Source organism: Rousettus aegyptiacus, unplaced genomic scaffold (genome assembly GCF_014176215.1).
Source record: "Rousettus aegyptiacus isolate mRouAeg1 unplaced genomic scaffold, mRouAeg1.p scaffold_m13_p_6, whole genome shotgun sequence".
NCBI lineage: Eukaryota > Metazoa > Chordata > Mammalia > Chiroptera > Pteropodidae > Rousettus > Rousettus aegyptiacus.
In genome coordinates, this window is record NW_023416309.1 from 100,828,294 (window position 1) to 100,854,075 (window position 25,782).

At 34.7% G+C, this 25,782-nt stretch overlaps 1 protein-coding gene across 7 annotated transcripts in view; it reads right to left on the reverse strand.

Annotated features, from left to right (window-relative positions):
- Positions 1 to 23,383, reverse strand: part of GPATCH8 (G-patch domain containing 8) — a 73,379-nt gene extending 49,996 nt beyond the window's left edge. For 3 of the 7 annotated variants that reach the window (XM_016139734.2, XM_016139749.2, XM_036223847.1), the window contains exons 1-2: positions 23,115 to 23,383; positions 3,524 to 3,598 (exon numbers count right to left, since the gene is read on the reverse strand). In XM_016139734.2, the coding sequence (XP_015995220.2) occupies positions 3,524 to 3,598; positions 23,115 to 23,159 (120 nt within the window). In that variant the 5' untranslated portion in view covers positions 23,160 to 23,383. Of the gene's footprint in view, positions 1 to 2,494; positions 3,599 to 23,114 lie in introns of all 7 variants that reach the window. The other 4 variants (XM_036223849.1, XM_036223848.1, XM_016139750.2 and 1 more) reach the window with 4 other exon arrangements.
- Between the last annotated feature and the right edge of the window lie 2,399 nt (positions 23,384 to 25,782).

The following is a 25,782-nucleotide window of genomic DNA, read 5'->3' on the forward strand; positions in this document are numbered from 1 at the left end:
AGTCTTACAGAGTTACACTTTAGAACTAGTGGAGTCCACAGATCTAAACAGATATGTACAGGACAAAACCCAATTACACATATACTTCCAAATCCCTAGATGAGCAAAGAAAACATCAACAACAGGAGTTTGAAAACTACATTAATTTTTAAAACCCACTTAGTCAACCTGACTATAAAGATTGGGTTTTAATCAGTCAGGTAGAATAAAGACCAACTAACGGTTGATGGGTAGTTTTAGTTCTAACTGCAACAATGACAACATATTTTAAGTTTATGATCCAAGCATTTTGCTTTATGTATATCTTATAATCACTCTCGCATCTGCTGTCTCATCTTCTTTCTAAGGTAGAGGTCATAAAAAAACATATATTCTGAATCACACCAATTGATTCTTAGAACTATTCCGGAATCCTAGACTGGGCTATCTAAGGCTTTAGTTTGTTTTATTTGTTTTCTAAATATTCTATCTTTAAGTATATGGAGATCATAAATATCATAGCTAGAACCTAAAATTTTCATAAAGCAGTAACTTAAAATTCAAGTTCTAAAAAGTTTTTTTTTCTAATGAGGGTAAAATGTTAACGCTTTCTACCTTTTCTTTAATTCATATAATTAAGTTGTCTGGTGTTAAAATGGTGTTTTATTCTTAATGAGAAATTTTATCGAATGATATCTGGTTGGTTGAAATAGAGTGGGAGAAATAAAACTTTATAACAAAGATTATAAAATACTTACGAATGCTAGATTTTGATGTGTTTTCAACATTTCCTGATTGAAATCAAACTACCTGCATCAACTCACTAGTAAACAAATCCAAATTTCGAAAGCTTACTAAAAGATAATGCATTATTGCATCCATGTACCTCATTTTCCATCTTTCTGTTTTGCGAAAAATTTACCCTATTACAAAACAAAAAGACCTTAATCCTATACTCACAATAGCCCTTCACACAGGCATATTCTTGGCACAAACCTGTGTAGACTTCCATGGATATCAGCTGCTGCGGGTTACCTTTTTTTTTTTTTTTTTTTTTTTAAAAAAAAAAAGAATGACTAGACCTTTAGCTCCTGCAATGATCTGTAGACTCCCAAAGCTGCATTTTCCAGCCACTTTTGAGTTGCATGCTGTAGCAAAACAGTCAGCACCTCTCAACAGATATTGCTGCAGAGAAAGATTTTAATTCAGCAGAGACTCTTTCTGTGTGTTAGAAGCAACCATTTCCCCCTAAGAACAAGACAACTCAGTATAGCCAGCCAGTCATATAACTAATATGTACTTATTTGATGGGCATTCCTGAAGTAATAGGGCACTTCTTTTTTGGGGGGGTTTGGGGGGACACCACACTATCTACCTTAATGCTAATCATTTTAAGAGTTTCTTTAAAAGTTTTAAATTTATCCCCAAATGATTTGGTAACAGAAATAAAATCCCTCTTATATTGTGTGTCCCATCTCTAACACAGTATAGGCTATGAAACTACTACTCTTTCCACCTAAACTACCACAGCACAAATAATACATATATTTATGTACTGGGGGAGTAAATTTATATCAGAAATATAATTAATGTATATCTCTAAACACATACTTATTTGTTAAAAAAAATTAAATATCCAGTCTGAGTGCTATATCATTTGCTATTTTAAGTAAAGATAATACTATTTCATAAATAAGGCGTATATCAATTCCACATCTACTGACATTACCCAACAATGATTATTACTCAGTTAGACTGTCTTCTGATAGTGTTCTCCCTATGACATGTACTGGAAAAAATCCTGGACAGTGTGAGAGGAAAAAGAGCATTAGTCTCACATGCCAAAGAAATGAATGTTCCAAAAATCTTAAAATGCAGCCTTAAAAGAAGGCTTAAAAATGTTAAATATTATTTAATTTAGTGCTTTTCAAAATCTTTGAATATAGTGACAATGAATTCTAGGCTGGAAATTTAGTCTAATTAAATTTCCTGGAATTGTTGAGTCAGAATATAGCTTGTATAAGAATATTAACCAACTTTATAGAATATGGTACTTGGGTCTTGCTTCTGACTGGTATCTGTTCTTAAACCTTGACCCAAAGAAACATTTGCGATAGAAAAATAAAATTGTTTTTCAAGTACATGATACTGATCTAGCTAGCCTACAGATTTCATTGTAAAATTCTGCCTTGTGATAATTCCCAGGATGAAAGAGAACAAGGCAAAAATGCAAGTAATTTTTAACTCAGCAAAGTGGGCTTGGCATTTTATCCTTAAGTCAAAACACAAGACTGGGTTTCAGCACAACACCAGATGTGAACTCTCCCTCTGCAGCATTATCGCATGCGTCATCAATTACTGCCATGCCTAAGTCTAGCATCATGCCAGCACATTAAGACAGAAAGTACTATATGCAGTGTTCACTGGACCAGAAGAACAGAAATAAGAAAGGGAAGAGGGGGAGAAAGAAACCCTAGAGAAGAAATTAAAAAAAGGCAGACCGTGCAATACAAACCAGATCATGGCTGCTTAGCTAATATGGGCCAACTGCTGTGGAAGAAAAATGTCGAACACCCCAAGTTGTGTAAATTTCTGTAAACATCTAAACACACACACAAACACACAATTCCAACCTAATTAGGAACATAAATATATGTTGATCCTTTACTATGTTACAGTTTTGAAAATAAAAGCTAAAGTTAAAATATCTCTGCTCTCTAAATTGCCTTATTTTCCTGAGGGAGGAGAAGATGCCAGTGTTTCTTAAAAGGAGAGGCAAGATGTCTTGACTGTTATAAAGAATAAGAGTCCCTCTTTGATCATTTTTTACTCAAGTTGAAATTCACTGAAACCCTTATTAAATATGTACACTTAAGTACAAATGTTAAATACTGACAATACTGACAAATTTATACATTTTAATAAGGGACTGTGTGATCTGAAAATAAATGGCTTCTCAAAATGAAAACAATGTTTAAAAATTAAGATTTTTTTTTTAAATTAAGAGTTAGGAAAATAAATCTCTTTGTTCTATTGCTCTGTAGCAATATCCAAAACTAAGCTATGTTAAGAGATAAAAAGAATCAACTTCTGACAACACCCAGACATCTCTTACGATACAGAAACCAAATTTACCACGTTTCACAAGAGTCTGGCAAATAATGAGTCCTTAACTATTCCTAATGGAACATTACATGATTGTGTTGCCCAGGAAAGGTGAAGCTTTTAAAGGATCAAAATACATTTTACTCCTTTATCCAATTTACAAAAACATTAAACTTTTAACTTGATTATTTTAACAGAATATTAGTTTGGGCCAAAATTATATGCCTTTGTAAAAATTCTAAATTGTTTCTAGATTTTTCAGACATCCCAATATATTAAATATTAGATTACATCCTAAACTGTCTGATTGTCACGCATGCAAGAAAACAGCTCTAAACTGTACTATAAGTTATTAATAAGTTTAACTTCATTCACATCAAGTGTCACACGAACACTACCTAACTAGCTATGACCCAAAATTAAGCACTGATCATCTTACCGATTCAATAGGCTTGTCAAGTGATGCTTGTTCAATTTCCAAATGTCCTTCTTCATACTGATCGAAGTGATTACCCTGAAAAAAATAAGACTAGTTATTTTTCAAAAGCAATAAATGCCAAAATTATCAATAACCTAATAAAGCTAGGGGTTATTTTTAACTTCTCATTATTTATAGTAGACAACGAAAATTGTGCAACAAATTCAGACTTTTTTAAGATCTAAAAAATTAGGAGTCTAGGCCTAGTAACATGAATTCTTCTCCCGATGATAAGCACGAAATTGCTAACTAAAACACTACCAACCATTTGGGTTTTCAACTTTCTTAGACTATGTTAGAAAAATTACAGAATATTAAAAAACAAAGGGCCATATTGTTTTACTTTTCAAAAACAATCTTGTACTAAAGAAGTCACAGTAATAGGAGAATGCAAATAAAATCTGTATTATAATACTTCTCAATATTAACAACATTGCTTTTAACTAAAACTGCTAAAATATTCAACTCTAAATCAAGAGCTAACTCCCAAGTTTCAAGGAATTCAAAAACATAATCTCTTAACACAGTATCCCAAACGCAGCTATTCCTCAAATGATCTGCCAATAGAGATAAATATGCTGTATAATGGCATATTTGACCATAATCAGGCAAAGTATCACTGCAACTAGAATAAGTCAAAACAGTTCAATTGAGAATAGGTTCAGACAACTAGAAGTTCTCTCTCCTCATAGTTTTCTTTTATCTCCCTATGCCATTAGAAAGGAAGAGCTAATAATTTGGCTTTATATCAGAATATCAATTTTCTGGTTCCCTTCTTGTTAGAAAGTATTGGGCAAGAGGATTGTGAGTCCTGAATTGATCTAAATCAAAAGATTAAAGACTTTAGTCCAGCCAAAATTATATCAGTGTGTGGAGTGGCATGACAACTGAAATGTTAACCTAATAAAAAGATGCTTTGTTTTTTCAAGGTGAAATTTTAGTTGAATAAAATTTAAGGATAGAGAGTTCTAACATATAATTTGCCACACTGTACCACAAATATATGCTTGTTTCTCTCTTACAACTCCCAAAATGTAATATAGTGGCTAAACACTAGAGAAGAATTAACTGCTAAAATTGTGTGGCAGTGAAGAAAAAGTTCTGGAGTTAGTGGTGGTGATAATGGTCATGAAACTCTGTCAGTGTACCTAATGCCACTAAACTGAACACTTTAAAAATAGTTAAAATGGTAAATTTTTTGTGTATTTTACCACTACCAAATAATAAAAATAATACTGTGATAGTATTTCCAAAAGAATAAAGGAATAACAGCATAGGAGTGGGTTTTTCAGACAAAAAAAAAGAGCAAAATCTTAAAAATGGAATAGGATTTAAGAGCAGGTATTCCAAGATTAAGGAACAGCAATCAACAAATACTAAAAAAAAGAAAGAAAAAAAAATGAGAGAAAGAAAAATAAAAAATAGCTATCAATCCTGAAAGTCTGTCTTAAATTAATCTCCAATATTTTAAGTGATCTCTTTAAAATAACACCTGTCTCTTGGCCTTTTAACTTCTATGGCAACATTTAAAAGATTAACAGTAATGTTGAATGTCAACTAATTGAAAAACAGAAAAAAAGATTAACAATTAGTTAAAAAGTGTTCATTGCAAAGTACTTTTTAATTCTTAAAAAAAATAAACATTTGAATACTTAGATTAATTTAAGCTTCATATTACAAACACCAATGACCAGGCAAATCTCATAATTCCCTTTTGCTCTTGAGCTCTAATGACTTCATAAAAAAACGCATCTTACCAAAAACTGGGTACTATTTTTAAAGTAATTAAGCCTTTATAGTATTGAATTTAGTACAAAAATGTTTTAAATCAAAAGAGAACTGTCCCCAAATTTATCACTATCAAAGATGATATTACAAGTATGTCTCTAAGGCACTTAGTTCTCTTAAGAGTTAACCTCTAGTACCAGCTTCCTGTGTATTCTAAAGCTGTCTATGCAAATTTATTTTATTTAAAAAAGCTGTCATACAATAATACTTTTATTTTAATGGAGCAGTTCTATGAATTTTAACACAGATTCATGTAACCACAACCACAATGTTTTTACAAGAAAGGATTTACACTTAAACAATATACATATTTTTTAAATTTGGGGAGATGGCAGATGTAGAAATATTTGATTTTATGTCCCTTTATCATTAATAAATAAATAATACTTAAGATAGAAATTCACCTACTGGTGTATAGTTTTAACAAAATGTATCAGAGCGCAGCCACCACCACAATCAACATATAGCTCCTGTCAACCACTGATCAGTTTTCTTTAGTTTTGCCTTTTCCAGAATGCCATATAAACAGAACCATGCAGTAAAATTTTTTTAATTTAAAAAAATTTTTTAAATTTATTTTATGGTTACATTGGTTAACAAAATCCAATAAGTTTCAGCTGTATACTTTAACAGTAAGGCATATATATGTTTACCTCATGCGTTCACTTCCCATAGTTAGATTTCTTTCTGTCACCACTCATTCAGCATAATACATCTGAAATTCATCCATGTTCCTGCTTCTATGAGTAATCTGTTCCTTTTTATTTTGTCGGGAATTTATTTTAAATAGTATTGATTCAAAATATGTAGTTTTGTTTTAAACAGCCAAAGATAAACAAAAAAATGAGATTATGATTTCTATTTGGGTATTTGAAACTTTTTAAAAAAGTTTATAGATTATAGACATAGTAGGAAACAAGCTCATTTTTTTGTCAGTCTTCGCAATAACTGACACCAGTCGCTCTATCACTGCTGAGAAGCTGGCTCTATACATAGTTATCTACCAATAATCCACAGTGTTTTTGCGACTGTAATAAATTTCAATTTAAAAACTGATTAAATGGGAAAAAAATAGTACAAAGACATTAAACCATCTGGATTCAGAGATTTAAAAATTTTAACCTAATGATCTTTTTGATGAAACCAACAAATTACATGTTAAAAAGAAAAATACCCTGCTGGAATTTTTGATTCAGTCTAAATTAGAGATTTGTTTAGAAAAGAAAGCTCAAAGGGAACCTTAATTTTAACAATTTACTTCTGTGGTCTTGCTAAACAGTACACTGGTAACAGCTATCTTTTGAATAACTATTAATAGGCATCAGGTGCTGTACTTCACAGACATCTCGATTAATCCCCACAATGACCCAACAAGGTAGGTTTCATTCATTATTACCATTTTCAGAAGTAGAATTCAGAGGGTGTAAAATATTTGCTCAAAGTTACTTAAATAGTAAAGAAGCCCAAATTCTAAACCCAAATTTTTATAACTTCAAAGTTCACACTCTTTCTGTTATGCTACTTTGTGGCTTTTTTTTCCCCAGGAGAAAAAAGCAGGTTCCAGGGGGAACACTGGGAAAAGAATATCACATTTTCCACAGCTATCACAAATTTAAAATGTAGATAATATTCACTGTAGCTCTTCTCATATATATACATATACATAGAAATATATATAAAACAAATGTCCAACAGAGTAAGTTTAATAATATTTTATTAATGCAACAATTAGAGTCATACAAGTTTTAAAACTATATAGAAATATGTTAATTTTAAGTTAAATGCGAGGGGAAAAAAATCAAGAATGTAGTTCACTGATTACAACTGCATAAGACTACGCAGACAAGTAAGGTATTCTGCAAATGTGACCAAAGCTGATAAATATATCTGAAGAAAAACATCTAACATCTAAAGTTATTTTTAAAAAAAATTTAACTATCTGCTGATTTTCAAGATAGCAGTTGACTTTAAACAGCCTGAAAAAAATTCTACAAATAATCATAACTAAGTGAAACCAGAGAAATTCTCGACACTTGAAAAATATAAAAACTTGTTTTTATTTTTTACTATTTTAAAATGTACCCTTTTGAAGTATTAGAAACCATGACACTCAGTCACAAAAAATAAGAAACACCTACCAACAGAAAACGTACTTTTCATATAAGAAAAATTATCAATACATCTTCCGGATCAATTCTTTAAACCAATTCTCACCGATTTTAAGTCCTGTTTTTATTGGTAATTTGCTGAATGACCTCAAATAAATCATGTTACAATTCTCATCCACTGTGTATTCATTTATAAAACGCAGAACTTGAATTAGACACTTTTATGTCATTTCTTGGTCTAAAATTCCATGAATTTGCAGATTTAAACTGAATTAAACTTACCCTAACGAAAAGAGCTAATTAATTTAAAAAATGCCATGAATTCTCACAAAAGCAAAATGTTAACCTCAATGAGCAAAATCCTTGGTGAAGCATAAAATATTTCACCCACCACCAAAATAGATGTAGTTTAATCCAATGGCATAAAAACCAAGTAAAAGCAAACAAAAACTAGGTGACTTTGGGTTTGGTGATGATTTTTAAAATCGATATCAACGGCATGATCCATGAAAGAAATAACTGACAAATCGAACTTTATTAAAACTTAAACCTTCTGTTCTGCCAAAGACAGTGTTAAGAGAATAGGAAGACAAGCTACAGATTGGGAAGATTATGTGCAAAAGACATCTGATAAAAGAGTTATCCAAAATATACAAAAAAATTTTAAACAACAAAAAAAATTGGACAAAAGATCTGAACTGACATCTCACCAAAGAAGATACATAGATGGCAAATCAGTATATGAAAATATGCTCAACATGAGCAAATTGCAAATTAAAACAAAATACCACTACATATTAGAATGGTTGCTGGGGAAAGAAACGATAAATAGGTAAAGCACAGGAGATCTTTTGGGCAGTGAAACTATTCCGTAAGATACTATAATGGTGGATATGTGTCATTATACTCCATTTGTCAAAAGCTACACAACTACACTAAGAATGAATCCTAATGTAAACTAGCACCTTGGCTGATGGTTGGTTTATCAATGTTGGCTGTTTTTCCTAACAAAGGTATCACTCTGGTGTACAGAGGAAAACGGATATATAGGAACTCTCCGTTTTTTCAGCTTAACTTTGCTGTGAATCTAAAACTGCTCTAAAAAATGAAGTATATATATATTTAAAAAGTAAACAAAAAGATAAAGTTAATAATGTAATTTCTAAAGCATTTCTTCCAAATAATATGTCCATTTTAAAACTTTACTACAAAAATATAAAATTGGTAACAATGATCATCTCTAAAAAATGAAACGGAAAGTAGGGCTTTCTTTCACGTTTTACTTTGTTAATGATGTAGCCTGAACATTTAATAATATCCACTTTTATATCTGTACTATGTTTTTAATAATACATTATTAAATATTTAATAAAGGGAGGTACAATGTTCTAAAATATTAAAGACACTGTTAGCACAAAATTTCCTCTCCTGTGATGAGACTATTGGACTAGGTAACATATTTAAGTGCAAGATTTAAATTAAGTTCTACCTACCCACAAGTTCAACCTAACAAAATGTCTGGAGAAAAGTATTATACAAAAACACCCTTAATGGGCATAATTTGTGAACAGTACAAATCACCTTAAAAAGACTGAAAAAATCAGAGGGCAAGAGCAAAGATGAAGTACTGAGTCTTTACAGTGGTTAACTATAAAAAGAAATCATCTTGTATGAACCAGCCTCTTCTCTTTTTACTTGCATAAAAGAACGTGTCAGTCTAACCCAACACATAATATTCAATAATTTTCTGCCATCTACTAGGAACTGTTCTGGCACAGGACACAGAGAAGGAAGAGTACTTGGACTTAAGAACTATGCCTCATGGAAGAGAAGACAGGTAAACAGTGATACAATGTAAGTGCCATGACAGAGCTGTAAATGAAAAGCTGAGGGAGCACAGACTAGAAGGGTCAGGCAAGACTTCAAAGTGGAAGCAAGCTGGATGTTAGCCAGGTGCAAGGGAGGAGTGTAGGGACTCTCGCACATAGGGGTAAAAAGGTACAAGGCTGGCTTTACAGGACACAAGTTTATTCTCTGCTCTATGATTTACTCTATACATAGCTAGCAGAGTAGGATAAGACTTGTTTTTTAAAACTTTTTAGGATTTTTAAAAGGGGAGGTTGAATATACAGAAAATGAAGAAATTGATGGAGAAGATCAAGACAAAGGAATTGCCTTAAAGATTAGAGGCGTCCTTCCTCAAAGAAAGAGTTAAGGACTGTATTTGTTGGCCATTAGGTGGTCGAGTAGGCCATTAGGTGGTCGAGGAGGCCATTAGGTGGTCGAAGAAGACAAATGAAATTCTGCCTCTTTAACCAAAAGAAGCAAGCAGTCCTTGGTTTTCCCTGAACCAGATCCCTTAAAGCAAATCTTTTTTTTTCTATAGGAACAATGTTAAATTTTACATCCATGCTCCTCATAAAGGCTTTTGTATCAAATAAATCATAAATGTACCTAAGAATGTCAAACACAAATGTACATGTCAAAAGAGTTTGCTTTAAAAAGATTAAATAAATGTAAAATAAAAATTAACACACAGGGTCCCATTGTGCTATACATAGTTGTGCTAAATTGAAATATTAAATTAGATCCTAAATTAACTACAATTATAACATTAACCAAATTGTTGCCCTTTAAAAGTTTTAGAAACTATCACAGCCGAGAAGAGTCTGAAGAGACATGACTGCTAAATATAATGCCACATTTCTGTATGGGATCCTGGAACAGAAAAAGAACATTAGGGGATATTAAAGCTATCCGAATAAAGGTATGGACTTTAGTGAATAATTTTTTCAATACTGCTTCATTAGTGGTAGTGAGCTGGTTAAATAATATGCCATATTAATTTAAGTTGTTAATAAGGGAAATTGGGTGCAGCGTATATAAGGTATATATGGGAACTCTATCTTAACAATCTTTCTGTAAGTCTAAAACTGTCCTAAAATAAAAGGTTTATTATTTTTTTTAAGTTTTGGGAGGGGTCAATACCACTCTATACATACAGACATGTATAACTTCTTTTAGCTTTATAAAATACCATCAGAAACCTTATGCTAACAAGCTTGTGAGATACTCAATACAGCAGGTCCTCAAATAACATCATTTCGTTCCATTTCAATGCTGTAAGGGCTTAATGCTTGATTATATCAATTAGCCTATGGTAAAACTGGTTTCATTATGTTGTTTCGCTTAAAGTAAAAGAACCCATAGATGGTGTTGAGAGGATTTAACTGTACAGGATTTGGCAATCAATTGAATTTAGATATGTTTATCATCATTTTATAAACTAAGAAAATACAGAGATTTCTGAAAATTCAGACTTCTTAGTCCCATATTCCTATCACTGTATTACATTATATAAAACCCAAAGACTCAAAAAAAAAACCCACCTTGCCTTCATAATTCTGAAACAATATTCTCTACAGAAAGCAGAATTAGTCGAAACCTCCTAGTTATCACAAAAGACAGGGACAGACTGAGGAAGTTACATATTTGAAGAAACAAAGAATAACTATGCAATCAATGTGGAATCCTGGATGGGATCATGGAACAAAAACAGGACATCAGTGAGAAAAGTGGTAAAATTTAAATAAGGGTCATGCTACTCTGAATGTGCCTAATTCTGTCTGATCTTGGAAGCTAAGCAGGGTCGGGCCTTGTTAGTACTTGGATGGAAGACCACCTAAAAAGACCAGGTGCTGTAGGAGTTAAAAAAAAATTTTTTTAAATAATGTTTATGGTTTAATGTTATTGTACCAATATTAATTTTCTAGTTTTGATAATTATATTATGGATATGTGTAAGGGTAAGCTGGGTGGAATACCAAAACTCTCTATATTGTTACTGCAGCTGTGCTATAAATCTAATATTAGTTTCAAATAAAAACAAAAAATAAAAACCTTTTAGTTATGAGATAATCTCCATGCTCATTACTAAGAAAAAAATCAAAGTGCTGAAAAATATGTTTACATGCTACTCTCTGGAAAGGTTGAATAGAGAATGCTTGTATATGTATTATGTAACTCTAAAAGAACAAACATGCAACTGGAAATAGTGGTTGTCTTTGAGAAGGGTAAGTGGTTTACTTTTTTTCACTCTGAATCCATTTGTCCTTTTGAATGCTGTACTAGGAAAAAAAAAAAAAAAAAAAAACCAAAGGAATAAAAAATGTGATTTCAAACACCCAGAGCAAACTGCAGACGTGCTGGTGGTGATAAATATTTTATTTCTTGCCTCTCCTCACCCCCTCCCAATTTTTTCAAGTCATTCTGATGAACTCAGACTTAATAAGATTATTCTTTCCAAAAATAGTACAGCATCTGATCTTCTGAAGGCCTCAACAGGGATTCGAAGAGTATTTTTTTCTGCTTTACCTCGTTTTCAAAACCTCATTTAGATTTCTCGATTCCCACTAGAGCTAGGATGATCATATACATAATGTATCATACAAACTAGGGCACTCTGAGTAAAAAGGAGTACTACTAGTAATTATGCCAGGACAAAAGGCATAAACTGGAACACTTGGTCCTTCTAGAGAAAATTCAGATTCTATGTTAGAACATTTCTAAAAGTGTTTTTTTGTTGTTGTTGTTTGTTTGTTTTTAATGCCTATAGCACGTGGTCTTCCTAGGTAGTCTCCCATCCAAGTACTAACCAGACCCAACTGTGCTTAGCTTCCCCTAAAACTTAGTTTTAATGATGATTGCTTAGAATACTTTTTTCTCGTTGTTTTAATCAACTCTTCATTTCTAAGTATATCTGCTTTCAGAACTGAAATACAGCTTTTTATTTATGCTGATCAGAAAATTAAGTTCAAAGGGATCTGACTTGAAGCAATTTCACTTTTCTAAAATAAAGGTGTTAAATATTTTTAAATGTGCACTACACACACACACACACACACACACACACACACACACACCCAGCTGATTGCTCTTCAATTGCCTCTTCTCTCAAAAAAAGCTTCAACTTCTGGCAGGTCTAATCATAAATGAATAGAACCTGCTGACCTTCACGTCATTAAAATATCCAGTAGCTCCAGTTCCTTACAGGTCAAGGATTCTGCTTTCAAGCACAGGACAAATGTGGAAACCTCTATTACAAATTTAGCTGTGGTGATCATTTAAATATAGAGACAGAGACTGTCCTAAATTTATCCTTATAATTTGCTAACCAGTGCTGATTTGGGAATCCATATATCATAGCTGTATCTTTTCCAGTGGATTAACTATGTGGTCATTAATAAGGAAAATTAGAGCTACAGAAGAGAAAATTATCAGGACAATTCTTTAAAGATCACAATCAAAAGCTCACAACTTCAAATGGAAAACACATTAAGACCCTAACAAGCTGACATTCTCTTCCGCCTTTCTATGACTATTAAAATTTAATATAATTTCTTCAAAAAATTTAATGAAAACTATTACTCGTAACCAAAGTCAATGGATCCAAAGATTCTGATGAACAAATCGATTATTAACAGAATTATACAGACTAAAGTTTTAGATCCTGTCTGACTTCCCATTTAGACTAGGGATGAGGCAAGTTTAAAGTAGTTTTATCTTTGGCAATATATTGTACCACTCATGCTAGCCCTATCTTTTAGCATCTGGCTCTGGACGGTAAGCTGCATATTGTAGACATTCCTATCTCTCTGCTCCAAATCTCCCCAACCAAAACTTATATTTTGTACTGTATTTACCATTATTCCTTTAAGATGGTCTAATGTCATTAAGTGGATCTATTAATCTTAGCCCTACCTCACAAATCAAGTAATGAACTTGTTTATAATTTGGACTTTCTAAATTCAAAACACATAATGATGATCCCACCTGCCAGGAACCAAATAAAAGGGGGTGGGGAGTATGTTTAGCAGATAGAGCCATAATAGCTTCATATTTCACCTATGAACAAAACCAGTCCTCCTGTCACCAAATAAATGAGACTTCATCTCTGTCCCCTTCTCCTTTATTCATTCCAAATAAACTAATTCAGAAAAATGCCTCGGAGAAAAAAACCTATCCAAAAAGAAAAAGATATTCTGAGGGATTAATGGTGTCATTTTATTAGTATACTTAAAATTTATTTCACCTTAGAAAGTGGACAGAAACACCACTGTGGTCAATTCCTCAAAAACCCCAACTCTTCACTATTGTTTTCACAATCATATAGTTTGATCTACAACAACTTCAGTATATAATTATAAAAACCAATGATCTCTGAAGTCAGAGACACCAGAAATCATCATTACCATCTGCTGGCTTTATAACCTTGGGCAAATTACCAAATCTCTCTCTAGGCCTAGGCCTGTTTCTCCATCTGTAAAATCTAAACAATTACACTAGAGTATTACTGCATCAGTTGTGAGGTTTAAAGAGGTACAAAGTAATGAATTATTATTTTAAAGCATTGTTGAGGTAAGTCAATAACCCAGAATAAATTCAGTTATTAAATTTAATTCTATGTAAACTGATATGAAAGATAACTGGCTAGCAATCCCAGCAAATAACTTAAGAACTTGGAAATATATTACACTGGGTCAAGAGAAGGAGTATATCACACAGTAGTCTAATAATACATGTTCACCTGTTTGACATATCAAATTTTCTGGATAATTTGACTAGAACAAGAATGATTTCCAAAGAAGAAAAAAAAGAAGCACTACACTGAAAAATTAACTTTTCAATACCCCATGGGGGGCGGGGATCAACCTTTTTCAGAAATGCATGCAAAATACAGTAAACAATTTTTGAGGCATTCAAAAAGTACGGAGACAGTTTAAGAATTCCTCTGGGACCCAGAGTAATGTATATTATCTTTTTTACCACTCTCTGGCATGATAGATCTCTATCTATTTAGACATGGATACTAGTCCACAGAAAAGTGTATGTCTGAGGTGTCACACAAAACTCACAACTAAAAGATAACTGCTATAATTATATACAATATACAATAAAGTGAGATTGTAACTATCCATAACACAACCTCCATACTTGAAATATCCCTCAACTGGCTTTCTAGGATAGCTCAGAAAAAGTCCAGCCTAGATAATCCACAGCACAGCAGGAAGCTGAGTCTCCAAATCTGAACATTCTTCTCAGACTTTACTAAGCCTACATACTTGGCTCCACTTAACCATTAAATCAAATATATGAACTTCTAGATGCCAGGCCCTGACTCAATGCTAGAAAAATGAATAAAACAAAAGAAGACTCTCATTTAAGGAGTTCTAAGTCCCGTGAGATGAGAAAAAGAAGGAAGTCCATAGTTGGAGAGATAAAATAGCACGATGCTTAAAGGCTGAGACTGATCCAAACTACCTGAAAGCTACCTCTATGACTTGATAGCCATGTGATATGGCTAAGTTTTTCAGTTGTAAAACAGGCATAATAGAAACTATCTTACTGTGGGATTGGATGAGATAATAACAGTGCCTAACAGAATAAGCACAATGTACTGTTAGCTACTACTATTACTTGTAAAAGAGCTATTACTAAAACATGACCAAAGTGCTGTGGGAGCACAGAAAATGAAGCAACTAACTCTGCCGAGAGAAGATGTCAGGAATAACATCAAACTGAGTCTTGAAAAATGAGTAGCAGGAATCCAAGATCTTGAAGAATGAGTAGCAGGAATCCAAGACAAGAACATATATGAAAACGACAATAAAAGAATCTATCGTGCTCGGATAACAACAGAACTACAAGATGGCAGGAAAATGAGGGGGAAAGAGATATACCTGTTACAAGGGCACCAGATGCTTAAGAGTTTTATAAGCCAAGTTAGTTTCAAATCTGAGTTTATTAACTGTGTGGCCTCAATTTTTCCAAGCCTGTTTTCTCATCTGTAAAGTGAGGGATACCACCACTTGGTTTGGATGGTTACTTGGGTTAAATATCTCCAAAATGCCTTTGGCACGAGACCTGGCATGTAACAAGTACTCAACAAATAATAGCTGAGAGTCTTATCATTAAGTATCACAGCAGTCATTTTGTGATGCTGATACTGGTCAAAGATAAATTTATAGTACCCTAAGTTGATAGTCCCCAGTACAAGTACCATTTTCCTCTCCTATCGACTTTACTGGAACAAATGAACAAAATGGACTGATTTTATCTTCTTTTCTTATCCTTTAATGATGTCGCGCTAACAAATGGGCACACAATAAATGTTTGAGGAATGGAATGGAATGGAATTGTCTGGTAGACCTACAATACAGTAAAAAGGCTGACAAAGTCATAAACACATCAATTAAATTTATAACACTGAGATGTTTCTGGGGAAAAATGTGTTTAATGATAAGCATGCCAACTATTTCTTACCAGTTAGTTAACTGGTGAAAACCACATATTAAAAGGAAACAATGCATTCTAGACAACACCAGCATTCATTTCCTCAAAAAAGGGCCAATCTCTATACCACAAGCAGAAAAAGAACACTACAAAAAAAATCAGACGATAAAGGTTTGAAACTGAGGTCGATATTAGTTTAGGCAAAATAATTTATCTGGGCCCAAGTTTCTTAATCTATAAAATAGAGTTACTACCTATTCTATTTACCTCACCGAGTTACTGCAAAAATTAGACAAGAATTATATAAGGTCTGGGGTCCCAACTCCTAGGCTGAGTATTGGTCCCTGGACCTGTTAGGAACCGGGCCACAAAGCACAAGCTGAGCAGTGGGCAAGGAAAGCTTCATCTGTATTTGCAGTTGCTCCCTAGCGCTAACATAACTACCTCAGCTCCACCTCAGATCATCAGGCATTAGATTCTCATAGAAGCAGGAGCCCCTGGTGCAAAAAGGTTGGGGACCACTGTATAAGAGCACTTACTAAACCATGACAGAATACAACTACATGATATTACCATTCTAATATCCAGATTACATGAATTTACGACTTACTAGTAATGCAGTTCCTTAACTTTCTTTCCTATAATGAATGATCTTGTCCGTTCTATCTTACTTAGCCTTTTACTCTTATGGTTATTATCAATATTCTCAAGCCTTCTATAATCTCTATTTCAAATACTGTCCTCTCCATCCATATATAACCTTCTATCTTTCCAGCTTACTCCTTCTAGTGCCTCCACTTTGATGCTTAAACTCCCATCAGAACCTACACTCCATTGATTCAACTTTTCACTCCACCCTCTACTCCCCAAAGATCCTCACTTACGTCTCTGCCAAGCTTAAATTCACATAGTCAATTATTATAATCACTCCTTGGTATACACCCTTTACACTCTTGCCTCCATTCACATAAACTATGGTTAATGGAGATTGGTTATCAAGTTTTAACTGTATGTATGGCACACAGAACACAATTACATATGAATTAATCTTCCTTGAATAAAAATTGCTTTGATGTCTATCTCAGTTTAAAAACCTCAAATAGCTAATATATTCCTGGTTAAAGCATTAAAATAAAACTTATTTTAACCCTAACTTACACTGTTTCTCAATGGTTTATTCACTGCTCTAAAAAAACAGTTCTGCTTGTTCCACTTCTATACTTTTGCCCTGGCTATTTTCTCCAAATGAACGCCTCCCATTATTTTCCTTTGCTAGGATAAAATCCCATCATCTTTAAAGATCCAGCTTAAATGCTGACTTCTTCATAAAGGCACACCCAATCACCCCACTTTAAGGATTCTCTCTTTTCCTTAGAATTTTGCACTGATTGACTATACTATTCATCTGATAATCATGTAGGTCTTATGAGTAATAAATTAAAAATTACATTACTTCTGTTATCTTTCCATCTAGAACAAAATCTCCTTGAAAAACCCTTAATCAACTTTCCTCACAGATATACTAACACATACTTCTTAGTACAACCACTATTCAAAGTTTAACAGTCTTTTCAAAAATTAGTTTATATATTCTATAAAATATTAAGATAAACATATCCCTTATTATCTCTTGTGCAGATGATACCCTAGAGTAGGAGTAGTAGCTTCTTCCATAGTCAAGACTTACAGTATGAAATCCATTTTTGGTGAGTACTACCTACAAAAGGGTGAAAATCTTCCTCATCCATTCTTGAAACATGTTACATGAACTGTAAAATATGAGTACTGACTTTTCTAACAATCATTATTTAAAATGTCAATCACAAAACATGAGCAATGACTTTTTTCTATTACGACTTTAAACCTGAAGAGCTACAATATATTTCATTCTATAAAACACAGAAATAAACTGAAATTCCTCTTTGAAACAAGGAGGAATGTAACAGCCAAAGAGTGGTAAGGCTAATAACACAATTGATACCTTGTGAGATGAGACCAACATGTACTATCACAAAGATAGTTTCTGCTTGCTCAAATGATGTGCAAGAGTTACCTGATTTCAACACTGTCACTAAAAATAACAATAAGGCAGATAATAGGAAATTTCTGTTTTAGCCCTAACTTATTTCTCACTATAGCACTTACATGTGCTAATAAACTATATGCAATGTCAAAGCAACTTTAGCTACTTTTTCTCCCATGCATTCCCAAATTAAGTTTATGATACTAAATATATTTGTTAAATCCCAAAGCAATCACTTAATATAAGCGTGACAATACAGTATATTTTATCTTTCAGCCTGAGTATATTTAAATTTTTGCATTGACTAATACAATATGCACTAAGCACATCTGATTAGAATTCCACAGTTAAATGAACAATTCACTTCTTATAACTGGAAAATCATTACAACATCTCTGGTATTCACTGCAATATCAAATCAATGACTTCTTTCACTATTTGAGATGGTCATTTGTAATTGCTTTGGTAATGACCATGAGTCAGCTTTTATTTAATACTAAATGGCAATACTAATATGAAAAGAGAATTAATGCCAGACATACAAGCAAAAGTACTGAGTTGATTCAGGGAAGGAATTTTAATAGAATTCAAGAACTGGATGTCTACCTCAAGCTGGTCCATTTTCATTAATAAAATATTAGAAACATTAAATCACAAGAACAAAGATGAAATCTCTACATGGATTTCAAATCCATAATTCAATATTCATGAACTTCTGCTATTCCCTTTTAAAAACGGTAATCTTGGCTACATCAAGAAAACACTGTCATTTTTTTCATTTTATCATGTACCCAAATAGACAGAAATTGTATGGAAATGTACCTCAGCTATAAAGCAGCACCATCGGGACAGCACAAATTTTAGTTCTGATTATGTAACTTACTGTAATGACCTGAGAAAATGTATAAAAGAATCTCTCTGCAGTACTCTAATGAGAACTGTGTGACACGTATAAAATATAAGGACAGAATACCACAGGACACCTAGTTTTCTGAAATGATGATGGCACTAGAACAATCAGCCCTGGAATAATCAGCCTAAAAGTATATTTGTCTAGATCTTTTTCTTCTTGGTCTCCCATGTCTACTTTGAAAACAAATAAATAAGCATACCATCACACAAAACCCTATGATCACAGTTCTTGCCAAGTCAAAGACAACTCTCTGTGATGTTACTCCCTGATTTGTCCCACATTTTTAGTACCTTTTGCCTTAAACATGTATTATTTACCCTTCAAATCACCATGGAGTCTTCCCTTATGCCAACCTTACTTGATCACTTTTGATCCCGAGAATATATTAACCAATAATTCTGAATTTGTTAATAATAATGCTGATTCATCATCGGTATTTTGAAATTTGTATGGCCTTGGTTCCAATCCTATCGACCTATCATAATATGTATAAGATGATAGTAATGCTTTTACATAAGGTTAAATATCTCAAACATTGCTGACACTGATTTTCATAACTAGTGGCATCTCTTGCAGATGATGGGAGAAAACCTCAGAAAGCAGAGATTATAACACTTGCCCATATGTCATCTCTGGCATGCCTGCATTAGAATACCAACTTTATTACATAGTACCACACAGAAAACATACTAATATGCCCCTATGATCTTAAGTATATTTAAACTGTAAATCTCTTCAATGGTCTCAAATAAGAATCATTTGAAGGTTCTATCCTGGTATATGAACACAAAGAGGAATCCTACAAACATATTACATAAAAGTAATACATGACTTACCACTACGATTACTTATATAGATTATAGAAAACTCATGGTAAGTTTTAATATTTTTATTATGACTTTAAGATTTTTCTCTCTCATTACTTTATTACTCACTATTATCATAGTTCCTTTTCTTTAGAAATCTAATGAGAAATACATTCGGAACAATGAGGAATGAGAGGCTACTTTGAATCTCCAGTTCGCTGCAGGTACACAAACTGAAGAATGAACATTTCTTTACTGGTATTCAGCTGCATCATCAACAGCTGCATAACCACTAAAAGCTAAGCTGTACATTTACATCTATAGATTGTATGTCACTGTACAAATAAAACTTTCTTTAGTAAATCTGTAATTGAAAGTGTTGAATACATCTATATCCTAAATTTTACTATGTATTTTCCATTAGTTTGTGTAATATTTCAATCTGTGAACAAATGTTCCTTAATTGGTTAATGCAGGCAAAGTCATGTCTCGTTCAGAAACTGAAGAGATTCTTAATAGTTAAAACACTTAAAGCATTAAAAAAAATACATCGGTCTAGATCACAAAGATTCCCAAAGATAAAATACTACTTAAAAAGGCTACACAAAATATCTAAGCTAAAATAACTGTATAACAATATACCCTCTATAAGAGCCTGCTTAGGAGACTCTCATAGAGGGTATATTGTTATACAGCTCTGGGAGAACAAACAAGAAACAGATCTAAACGAAAGAGAACAAGAGTAAAAATGAATGGTATCCCCTCTCTAAAAGCACATTTATTCCTTGTGACCTATAAATTTATCCTCCATAATTGATGACTCGATTACAGCTATATAAAATATATAACTGCCAGTAGAGATAATGGTCCCCGGCAAAGGTTCAAGAGTCAAAAAGCCAGAGTCTGAATCCAGGCTCTGCCTTTTACCAGCCCTGTGTACTTGGCCAAGTTAACTCTCTGTGCCTCAGCGGCCTCATTTGAAAATGGGAGTAACAGTATCTGTCTCATAGGGTTAATTGCAAAGATTATGTGGTAATATATATGTAAAGCTTGTAGAACAGTACTTATTATAATGAAGCTATTAAACCTTTTTAAATGTCCCTGATAATGATTACTCTTTATATATGCTTCAAGTGGCATACCATTGTTAAGCTCCTCACTACAGTATACAATACACCTTTCAAACTTTAGGTGGTCACAAAATCTAATAGTGAACCTATCCCTGACTCCATATTAAGTTCACGATATTCAAACTCTCCAAAATTTGCACGTGGTGGTAAATTGGCAAAAAGTGAAATTCTACAATTATCTTGCTAAATTAAAGGGAAGGAAAATGATAGCCATCTAGAACTTACCAGAGAAGATGCACAGAAAAATTTCCAGTGGGATAAGATCTGTTTAAAGCAACAGGATCTATGTACTGTATTTGGAAACCTATTTTGGATTTGTTTTCAAATGTACTTAGTGGCTTCACCTTGTTTATCACTTCACACCTTAAAAGGAGGCCACATTTAATTTTAAATAACCTAACCTTGGAAAATGTTCAGATAAACCAAATGCAGCAGTGTTCTATTGCATTTTCTCTCCAACAACTTAAATCGAAGAATATCATTAATTAAAACTGATCTACATTTTTCCCTTTAGTAAAACATCCAGAAAAAAACTATTTTAAGTATTTTTAAATTAATGTTCTGGAAACATTAGCACAATAATTTACAAAAAGTTTAACATAATTGCCTGAAAGGTTTTTGTTCCCAATACCCTACTTACCCATAATACTAGGACATGTGACTTAAAAAAATAACATTTCCCTAGATGACAGCAGGATTTGGTTATTCCAACATAAAAGCAGGAAATAAACTCAAAATATATGTAGTACCTTCAAAGGGCTAGCAAACAACTAAAAACAGGTTTTGCATAAGCCCAAGGAGAACATCGGAAAAGAAAGTCAGCTTACTTGAAAAGGTAGAGGCTTTCTCAATTTGTTATAGTGATAGCATACATACCCTATTTATTCAGTTATCAAAATCCTTCAAGGCTCTGCAAATGCTGTTTTTTGAATTACTGAAATTCTGTGGGTGACAGCTATTTTCCCTCAAAATTTGTATTACGTATTTCCAATTTTATCAGGTCACCTTGAAATTCTCTCCTCTGAAAAGCACTTGAGGATTTTATCGGCATGTCTCTTTAAAAGTTACTAAAAACCCCCACATATATTGCAGCCTACTCATGAATTATGGTGCTCGCTAAAGAACAATCTTTCCAAGGGATCAAAAGGCTAATAAGAGCTGCTTCAAACTTCCTGGACCTTCATTACATCCTTAAACACCCTGAGATCCTGTATTGTGCTACAGCTATACAGCAGGTGCATGCTCACAAGGCTTTTCAACAGCCCCCAGATCCTTCACTGCTGCAAAACTTCTCTTAAGTGTTCCATGCCCTGGATTGTTCGGTGTTGGTTTAACAACTTATTTAGCCTATTTATTTACCAACCCGATCACCTCAAGGAATTCAAACCCTTCATACTGCCTTCTGAAACATATCTAGAGTGTATTCCCGTGTTACTTTGAGAAGGATCTGTAGCGAGATAAAAACTTGAGTTCTGATGTTCATCCCAACCCAAACTGCTGTTGCCAGGATATGCAGTAGTAATGCAGCGTTTTCTCTGAGACTCTGAAGATGTATTTTACTCTAGAAATGGCCCAAATCTACTAAATCCCTTCTACTCGCCGAGATTTCTGCAGTAACAATGTTCAACAAGAAGGTAGTTTAAACAGCTGGAATATGAGTTATTCTAATTTGCTTTTATTTTTTCCTCAATAATGCTTGCTATCACAAAGACATTTTCCCATACGACATTTGCAACTGAAGAGAAAAAAAAAAACAAACAAGCTTTTGGCACTAGTTATCACCCACCTGGAAAACCCATTATCATTACTACGCTGCCTACAAATCTTTCGAGGTATGATTGGGGGCGAAGTTTACATCAACCATAGTCCTCTAACTTACTGTTTTCCAGGCCCAATTAAACGACCTGTTAACAACAGCAACATTTATTACGCTCGGGGAAATCTCAATGTTTGACTAACCAAGAAGGCACCCCTTTCCAGGTGTGTGTATGGCGGGGGGGACGGAAAAATAAGACAATGAAATGTATTTAATAATTAGAAGGAGGAAAAAGGGAGGACCCCTCCCCCCCCCCCATAAGATGCAAATAAAATCCAGAGGTTCTGAAGCCCACGTCTGGGCAACACTCGCCCCAAACCCTAACGAGCCAACCCTCTTTTCCCTGGGGAGCCTAGCCCTGTGCCTTCCACAGGCTGGGCAGACCCGGGAAAGCAGTCCCCCTCCGAAGACCAGGCCGGAGTTTCGAAAACCGAACCCCAAACAAGCCGAAGCCGCAAATCCGGCAGCCTGAGTTCACGAGGTAAGAGAATACAGGATGAGAAGAAATGCGGCCTCGCCTCAAACCAGGAGGCCCTTAAAAAATCGGGAGCTGGAGAAGAGCGAGCCGGTTCGTAACCGCAGAGGAACCTGGAAGGAAAGAGAGCCGGGAGCGGGAGAGGAGAAGGTTCTGGCTCAGCCAGTGCCTTCCTCGAATCTTCGGCGACGCCCCTGTTTACCTGAAAGTCTCGGTCCTCGTTGAAACGGGAGAAGCGATCCGCCATTTTGCCGCCTTCACTACTCTCAGGACGACGCTCTCCGGTTCGCTCCTTCCCTCCCGCGACACCCGCCCCCTCCCCTGTTCCCCGCCTTCTCTCACGCCCACCCGGCGCGCGCAGGCGACAGTGGAAGGAAGTGAGAAAGCGCGTCCAGACGGAGCCCCGCGGGCGCAGGCGCCTGTCAGTCCCAGAGGCGGAACCTCTTCTTTCGTCCCTTCTCCGCACGCCGCCCAGGGCGACCCCGGCTGCCGCGCGTGCGCACTCGCTCTGGAAAGCGGCAAGCACTTCCGGAGAGCGGCAAGCGCTTCCGGAGAGAAGGGTCACGGGGCCACGGTGGGCATACGTCCGGATATATTCCACCTGCTCATTTCCCCTAGTGTAATATCTTTTGTACCTTCTTGCTTCCCGGGTACAGAAGCCCATCCTCTGCTATATTCACCAAATAGCAGCGTCATATAGTGGTTGAAAACGCGGATTTTGAAGTCAGACTTAAATTTCGAATCCCGGTTCGCGTGAGGATTAAACAGTGAACGAGACAGGAATGATCTCTTCTCTCCTAGGGCTTACATTCCAGTGAGGAATATCAGATAAAAAATTAAATAATTACATAATTTCAATAATTAGCGAGTGCTACTTGAAGTAAAACGGGGTGCTGTGTTGAGAGGGACGACCTCTGAATCGATCTTTGACCTGAGGAACAGAAAGGGGCTCTCACTTGGGGGCAAAAGGAACATTAAAACCAAAGGCCCAATCACTGCTAAGAACTCTCAAGCGATTATTTGAGAAAAGAATGTCTGAAGAGACCGAAGTTGATTCAAATCAACTAACGCTGTCTGGGCTTCAGTTTCCTTTGTATATAAGAAGGAAATAGAATTTGGTAATCCCTACTGCCAGTGCCCAGCACTAACTTTGTGTGGGTTATGAATCAGATTTTTCCATTTTATGACCTTCCTGAGGACCCCACCCAGCTCTCTTGCTCCCTTAGCCAAAATACATAAAACAAGGAGGGGTAGCAGGACTTCTCTGTTTTTGAAAGAGTAGTTGACAGAAATTACACAATGGAAAAATGGCCCTTACCTACCCCGAGAAGGTCAAATGAAAAGTAATTTTTTTGGAGAAAGGGTGTGTATCTTCTAGTCCTTTGTTACTGTCTGTCTTGCTCAACCCCCAGTCCAAGCAGAATATAGTTCTAAGCATTTAAAAGAGTTCTCTACCCAAGGAGTGGCAGGATACACAGAATTTAAATATTGTAATGAAACTTGAGGGTAAATGTGGCAGATTGAGTCACGCATGGCACATTTACCTCTTCTCCCTCTCCCAATCCCACTAAAATGATAGTAAAAGGATAGGCATAAATTCGTATGGACAAAGATCTGAAGAAGGGACAATAGCAGATAAGAGAGATCAATATTTTGGAAGCTGGAAAGCGTACGTAAGTGGAAATAGCTTTAGTAGAATGGAGAAAGCAAAGCCCTGGACTGAGGAAGCTAGAAAACAAGTTGATTATTGCTGAGGTAACCAGAAAGCCTCGGGAACTGTAATCACCAGCTACCACTGATGGTCAGGGTGTAACACATAAACATCTTCTAGTACTAAGGGCCTGAGTTTTCAAATTGAGAGGACCCCGCACAATGAATAAAAAATAACTTGCTGTTAGGTACAGCATTGTGAAATTTCAGGACATATGGGACAAACAGAAGTTCCTAAAGCTTTCCAAAGAGAAAAAATAGGTCACGAAGGACTGTGAATTGGAACAATGTTGGATCTCTCAGAAACACCAGAGGGGTGGAGACTGGGGACTAATACCTTGAAAATTCTAAAAGGGGATGATTTCCAACCTAGAAATCTGTATCCAACCAATTATTTGTCTACTGTGAAAGAGAAAATGACATTTTGACCTGCAAGCACGCAAAAATTTTATTTCATCTGGAAGCCACTAGAGGATGCTCTATAGCAAAACAAAGGAGTGAAAAGAAAAGGGAGACTTGAGATCCAGAAAGCAAAGATATACAACCTGAGAAAAAGGCAAAGAGAATGCCCAGGGTGATGGTGTAAAGACTTCAGGATAACAACTGTTCAGCAAGCCTTAACAACACCCAGTCTGGATGAGAACAGGAGGACACCAGAGGACAGAAGCCCAGGAAGGCTGTTGGCAAGACAAAACAGAAATCTGATAGAATATCTAGTGGGTTCGAAAGAGAGATTACGCTTCTCTAGAGTGGGGAGTCAGTGATAAGAAAATTACGCAAATGAAAAAAGGGGGCATTAACTTCAGAGGGGAAAACTGTAAGAAAAAATGTAATCGGAGTAAGCCTGCTATACAACATGGCTTAACTATGAATGATGTTCACAATCACAATAATATAAAAACTAAATATTCCTCCTTAACAAAAATACTTGATAAAAGTATATTATGAGGGTATGAAAAGGAAAGGGAGGATAATTTGAGAGCGCTAAATGTTCTTTCATAGTAGGAATTCAAAAGATAATGTCTACATTTTTTAAAAATCAAGAAATATTGGTTTGAGTGCATTATTCAGAAATAATAAATATCTGGAAATTAGCATGATAAAAGTAAGGAAGAAAGAGCTTAAAAAGTTGAAAGATAGCAAGAGTTGGTGGTGAAAAG